A 7441-nucleotide genomic window follows, 5' to 3' on the forward strand; every position below is an offset into this window, starting at 1 on the left:
TTTCACATAAAAAGAAAGGTGGGGAGCAACATAAGGGTGAGTAAATATTACCAAAAAAAAAAATCCTGTAAAGTCCATTTCCAATGTTTTTTTATGCACCAAATGGAGACGATTAAGCACAAGGGGGAAAACGTGAATCTTTAAGGCAGGGCCTTCTACTGGAAATGATTCACTGGAGACTAAAGGCTGTGTGAAGGACTGAAACTCCCCCTCCTTCCACAGCCTGCGTTTCATTGGCTGAGTCAAGTGATGTCATGGAGTGTGAAACTGTATAAATAGCCCAGCGCTGCTGACATTTAGATAGTATCAAAAGTCTCACACAATACTATCTGTTAACTCGTGGAGCATAGTAGGAAACCTCTGGACCTATTAACATGTGTCGATCACTAGAGCATCTGCCAAACACCTGTCTGGAAAGGTATGTTTCATATTTACTATTTTGTTTTAAGTAGCTTATCCCACATATATACTGTTTTTGACCATTTTCAAAACTCATTTTTGAGCAATGAATTTCCCACAATGCAATGATGAATATTTTTGTTCCTCACAGGGCAAAGGAGCTCAAGGCTCGGTTTGGAAGTTTTCTGCTAAAGCAAGAACTTAATATAATGGGCCACTCACAAAAAACTGACAAACTGATGCTGGAGGACAGACAGAACTGGTCTTTCCATGAACTTCTGGCTCACAAAGGTAAATTAATATCAGCGAGAACGGTGGCAACATAAAGAACATGATTCTCAGACTGTAGAATGAAAGCTGTCAGGGTCGTCTAATGTTTTCTTCATGTTTCTTCACAGAGGGACAGTGCGCTTTCACAACGTTCCTATCATCTGAGTACAGTGAAGAAAATATCGCTTTCTATTTGGCCTGTGAGGACTACAGGAAGACAAAGAGCTCCTCGAAGCTGTGCTCCAAGGCCAGGAAAATCTATGAGGAGTTCATCTGCTCTGACGCACCAAGAGAGGTACATTTCCTGAGAATATTAAGAGTGCAAAAACTCACACTCATAGACACATAGATTTCATGGGAAACGTCTAATGGCAAATCATTCCTCTGCTTATTTTCAGGTTAATCTTGATCATGAAACTAGAACCATCACCTTAAAGAATATGGAGCAGCCCACATTGTCCTGTTTCAACCTTGCCCAGAGTAAAATTTACACCCTCATGGAGAAAGACTGCTACCCTCGTTTCCTCAAGTCAGCGGTCTACCAGGAACTCATCACACAGCTTGCGGGTTAAACTATCCATGGGTGCTCTAAAGACAGCAGTGGAGGAATGCGTCCCTGATAAACATGGCATTCATGGCATCCACGTGATGGTCCCTGAATGATCTGAACCAGTTTCCTGAGGTTCAGAAGGACTTGACACATGGACTCAAAGTCAGACTGGAAGGCCTCAGGCATTCGAGAACATTAATCCTATGAATACAGCAGTGGAGCACACAGGGATCAAGTTTGAAGCACTGGACAATAACTGTGAAAGTGGAATAACTTTTGCACAATTACTTAAAGTGTGTATTTTGTATTGCCTATGAGTATTTATTGAAAGTTATATTGAAAATAGTATTTATATTTGATGAACAAATGTGGGTTATTTATTGAACATTTGAGTGAAAAAAATAAATAAATATTTTTACATGCAAAGATTTGTCTTTTGCAATGCGTCTTTTTAGATACACAATCATCGACAGCAAAATTATTGAATTATGGTGTTTAGAATATATGAGTTTTATTGTAGTTTTATTTTACTTTTATTTTATGTTATAGGTCACATAGGATATTATTTTATTTTGCTTTGCTTTCATGATTTTATTTTATTTTCATTTATTAAATTGTTTAAGTATATTTTATTTTATTTTATTACTTTATTTTTTATATATTTTTTTATTTGTTCATTTTAATTGTTGTTATTGTTTTTTTATAATGTTATGTGCAGCTAAAGGAAATGGATGTTTTAATGTCATAATGTATAAGAGACATCCTCCCTCTGCACTTTATCTTCCCACACATTCCACTCACAAGGGTTAATGGAGGCTCTTAGTCACCTCCTGCACACAAAGCCCGGTGCCTTTCTCAGTGAGCCTCATAAAAAACCCCCCTACAAATATATTATATTCACATACACACACATAATTAGCTGCTGCCAACAGGATCATTTCATTTTTCCAGAATGCACAGCCAAGCAGCTGTGTTTATTCCAGGAAAGCTCTGTGGTGATGAGGCTGGTCTCCATGGCGATAGCGTGGTCCACTCATCTCACACACTCCACACCTCTGCAGGAGCCCACTCTGACTCACTTTCTCTAAGCCCCCTTATGCTGTCCTTTAAAACTGTATGAAAACTACGGTGTCTGCAATCCTTCTCACCATTAACATTTGAACAGGGAAAACTGGCTCGATATTGCTCGTAGAACAGTCGTAGAACAGTCTTATGAAAATGTACAATAATGTAAGCGTTTATTTAAAGACTTTTTTAGTTCTGAAGAGAGCTTTTTATTTTCTTATAACGTATACATCAACTTATAATGTAACATCAAAAGCTTTTATATTCTCCAAACATCCACATAGACAAGAAGAACCTGTTAAGAATGAAGACCATAAAATCCAATTAGAGTTAATTAAAATGCTATAAATGCTTCTCATATTTGTTATTTCATCCCCATAATAATTGTTTATATTAAATAACATACAGTTGGTTCATTAATGTACCTAAATTGACACTCACATTTTTATATATTTTCATATTTTTTTATTATATTTCAGTTAAGGCCAGACAGCCCACTTAAGTAAGGTAAAAAAAAAAATTAACATTGAGAACTGCAAATATTATTTTGTTATGAAATATTCTGTTTTGAAATGTTATGTTTAAATATGCAAATTAGACATTATCTAACATTATCTACGTTGTTATTATTATTATTATTATTATTATTATTATTATTATTTTAAGGAATAAAATTATGTATTTTTGGATGTTTTCTTTCCACTAGTTTGAAACAACAGTTTATGAAAGGTCAAATAGCCCAAAATATCAAAACTGACCAAAAAATCAGTGTTTTTGCAACTATGAGAGAAAGGGAAAATTATCTTTCTTCATTGAACACCATTTAAAATAAATCCAAAAAACTATGTAAAATAATACATATTATATTAAATCAGTTTAAGTATAGATTTTTCATTGTATTTATTTATTTATTTGTCTTGTCTTGTCTTGTTTTATTTTATTTATTTTTGGGGGATTATGAAATGGATTTATATTTTATCTTTCTGTTGCCTTTCATGCCACAGACCAAGTTCCTCTTATGAGAATAAATGGCAGATCCATAGGGTCCTGTGCCAGCCAAGCAACTGCCATTGAGATGAATGGGAAAGCTGATGGATTTCCATGTACTGTATTACAGACCCCCTTGTTACTACTATTAGATCAATGTAAATATTGTTTCTGTGGATTGCTAGACAATGAGCTGCCACACTGCCAGTGCTAAATGGATCCCGGGCCTCTCTCTTACAGTAAGAGGACATTTCCTTCTTCTTCTAAAGATATCTGAGGATGTGGTGCACTTTCTTATTTGGCAGTATGAAAATGGTAAGTGCTGATGAAATGAACAACAATGTCAACAGACTGCTATGTCACAGTTATTTTAAGTAAATACTGCCACGTTTAGTCATTGTTGCTGTTTCAGGTGACATACACCCACCTGCCCGCATAAGTTGCTCATATCTCAGGGCTATGTATAGTGTAGTCACACTGGAGCATCCAGACACATTAGAGGAACGGTATTTATGGAAGGGGCAGATTTCAGAGAAATGACCAGTGTTTTCCATCTCTATTGTTCCACATGACTGTGCAGCATTCGAAGCCTCTATTCCTGAACACAGGAGCTGGTGATGAGGAAGTCCTTGTAAGTCTGTTTGCCAGGAAGTTGGAATGAGTGTTTTACAGTTTTTTTTTTTTTTTTTAACCACATAAATTCCTTGTTTAAATATAAACACAATAGGATTAGGGGGTGGGGTGATTTTTTTTATTTTTTATTTATTCTAATATATATATATATATATATATATATAGAGAGAGAGAGAGAGAGAGAGAGAGAGCACGCAGCAGAGAGAGAGAGAGAGAGAGAGATGCTAAGTAAATGTATTATTTAGGAAAAATAGTTATTTTAACAAATTATTTCAAATAAATAATATTTTAGTAAATAATTGTTTCTAAATAAATTTGTACAAATTATTCAAGTATAAAAATAGAAAAATATAATACTACAAAGCAGCTTTAATGCTGTAAAATGATTAAATCTTACTGGTAATATTTATTGTATTTTATTACATTGTAAAAATATATTTTTTAAGTTGTAAATAAAACAATGATTATTGGATTATGTTGTATACTGTAAAATAATGGCACAATGTACTGTATTAATTTGAAAGACTTTTCTGTATTGATTTTTTTTTCTTTCTTTTTCTTTTTTTTTTTTTTTTTTTTTTTTTTGTTTTTTTTCTTATTTTTTATTTATTTATTTTTTTGTTGTTGTTGTATTAAGTTAATGGAAATGTCCATAAAATTACTGCACAATCTCCTGGCTGAAAGTTACCAGTACATTTTCTTCCTTCCTTTTTTTCCTTCCTTTTTTTTTTTTTTTTTACAGTGCACAAGAAAATACTTTTTTGTTGAAAATTTTGTCTAAATTCAATGTGTTACTTGCCGTTTCTTACATGTGAAATTTACAAGCAATTTTGGATTGATTCAGTGTACTAATTTTTCAGTGACAAGTAAAAAATCTCTCAGTTTAAGCCTCTAATGCATGATGGGTACTTTAGCTTTACTGAAACTGAATGGCTTCATTGAGCTTCATTTAGCATCCTGCTGTTATCAGGCTAACATTTTTCTAAGGAAACAATCACATTCATCCTTCATATTGTCTGTCCTGTGCTCACACTCCATTTCTCCCTCTTCTTTATTTCTTCATCTCCAAAGGGGGCTGTTACATTCATTTGAGGTCAAACTGACAAAAGATGAACTGTGGAACAACAAGCCTCACAGTCCCCTAAAGTAATAAGATAAAAATAAAAAATAAAAAATAAAAATAAAAACTCAAAAGGTACAGAGCGTTCTGAGACAGAATCTTCTCACCTGTTTCTGTACCGTGAAAACATAATGTGTCAAGCAGTGCACACGTTTGCTGTGTTATTGTGTGTACTTATTTATAGTCACATCACAATCAAGTTCAGGCGTATGACGCAAGTCTCTTAACACTTTTAGAGTTAGACCCATGACCCAAAAGAACATAAAAAGAACATTAAGGTCATACTTGTCTCTATAAATAAAAAAAAAGTTTTGATGATCATGCCTGAAATATCAAAAGCAACATCAGTGAGGCAAACTAGGTGTTAGTCTTGTTAGGCAACAACCCATTAAAGGCAAAAAAAGCAACAAGACAGCACAGGTTTGAAAGTGAAATTATATAATGTTAATATACCAATATAGAACTACAAAAAAAAGAAAAAAAGGTTATAATAGGAATACAGGTGGTAAAAATGAAAGCCACATGAGGCATCAGAGTTTAAGTGGCCTGTCCATAAAACAATTTCCAGCTCTCATTTAGTATCAGTTTGTGCAATTTGATTTGTATGAAATGCATGAAAGTTGTATGAATGTTGTATGAAGGTTCACTCCCATAACCTCACCCCTGAACCTACCCTTTAGTACAGTGGAAGCAAATTGTCGGAAAACATATGAATGAGATCATATGAATTAATGAGAATTTATACTTGTTGTAGTTTCTAAACTGATTAGAAGTGTTAAGATTGCTGATTCTTATACATTCTGATTACTGCAGTGCAGTGTAAGTGGATCATATAAAGGCATATGAATGAATTAACAGCCATTCGCTAACTGGACGGTGCATATGGTCATATACACAAAGACAAAGCATTATCAGGTGAGACACAAACACTAAAATAATTTTTAAAACACTAAATAACATAACATGTAATGCAAAACATCCATGTATATTATTGTTGACCAAAAAAAAAAAAAAAGAAAAAAAAGAAAGAAAAAAAATATAATCATATATGATGTGTCACACAGCAACTCTGCACTGTAAAAAAATAATAATAAAATAAAACAAACACACACACACACACACACACACACACACACAAAAAAACAAACCTTCAAAGTCCATCACAAGTAGTTTTTCTACAAGCTGAAGTACATGCTAATATACAGAAGACACAGCCATTCCCGCAAACACAAAACACCATCATGGTAACACACATGACAGTTAAATAATGCAATAAACATCCGTTTAACAACTGAAGAGGTAACATAAAACCCTAACGTCCATAACCGATAACAAAAACTATTGAGAAACATGATTATTTCAACAAAATACTTTCAAATGTGGAGTGTCAAGCAGCGAATTCTGGGAATATCAGTTTACAGTTTTTCACTGTAAATTATGTCTTGATTTGTTCTTTTTTACTTCTAAAAACTGTACAATTAACAGCATTTTACTTTACAATTAAATGAAATGTCTGTTTAGATCTTTTACAGTTTTCCCTGTATAGTATAGGAACTTACTGTTAACATATTAACAGGTTTTTTGTTGTTTGTTTGTTTGTTTGTTTTTCCGTAGTGTTCTTACAATAATTTACAGTTAAAATTGCACTCATTTTTACAGTGTGGGAATTTCCTTTTACTGATTTAAACCATAAATTACACAGTAATTCATAGCTGTCACTTCAAAAACCAAACATTTCACAAAATTTTACAGTAAAATTATAATGTTAATATATAATGCAATGTTTATACTGTTTATACTAAGTGACTTGAATTTTTGACACAATATTGTAAACTAATTTCCAAATATGTATATATATAAAAAAATGGACAAACAAACACACATCACAATGAATTCACTCATGAAGACATTTGCAGGACATTCCTGAATGAATCAGTGTTTCTGAACAAATGAGCTGAATGAATCATTCAATGACTCATTCATAAAGGCACAGTTGTCGCCACCTACTGGCATAACAATATAACCTGCAGAAAGAGTCACTGAAAAAATCCCCACTGCTATTTGCACACACACACACACACACACACACACACACACACACACACACACACACACAGGTTTCCATTTTTTTATGGGGAATCCCCTTTGACATAATGATTTTATACTGTGCCCCAAATCTACCCCTAAACCTACCCCTCATACAAAACTTTATGCATTTTTCAAAAAACTTCATTTAGTATAATTTAAGCTGTTTTATTCATGGGGGCCAAAAAAATGTCCCCACAAGATCAAAAATGATTGGTATTACTATCACTGTGGGGACATTTGGTACACACACACACACAACAGTTAGATTCGTTCCGATAAAGTATAGTCTAGATATATTCTTTGGAATGCTTTGCCATTATCTATAAAAT

At 33.4% G+C, this 7441-nt stretch overlaps 1 protein-coding gene across 1 annotated transcript; it reads left to right on the forward strand.

The window, feature by feature from the left end:
• The first annotated feature begins 274 nt into the window (after positions 1-274).
• Positions 275-1645, forward strand: LOC109060642 (regulator of G-protein signaling 16-like). The gene is made up of 4 exons (XM_019077812.2): positions 275-418; positions 551-690; positions 798-964; positions 1068-1645. The coding sequence occupies exons 1-4, from the start codon at positions 375-377 to the stop codon at positions 1239-1241; spliced, it is 525 nt and encodes a 174-aa protein (XP_018933357.1). The 5' UTR covers positions 275-374; the 3' UTR covers positions 1242-1645.
• Positions 1646-7441: the final 5796 nt, after the last annotated feature.

The sequence above is a fragment of the Cyprinus carpio genome, chromosome A2 (genome assembly GCF_018340385.1).
Source record: "Cyprinus carpio isolate SPL01 chromosome A2, ASM1834038v1, whole genome shotgun sequence".
Classification (NCBI taxonomy): domain Eukaryota; kingdom Metazoa; phylum Chordata; class Actinopteri; order Cypriniformes; family Cyprinidae; genus Cyprinus; species Cyprinus carpio.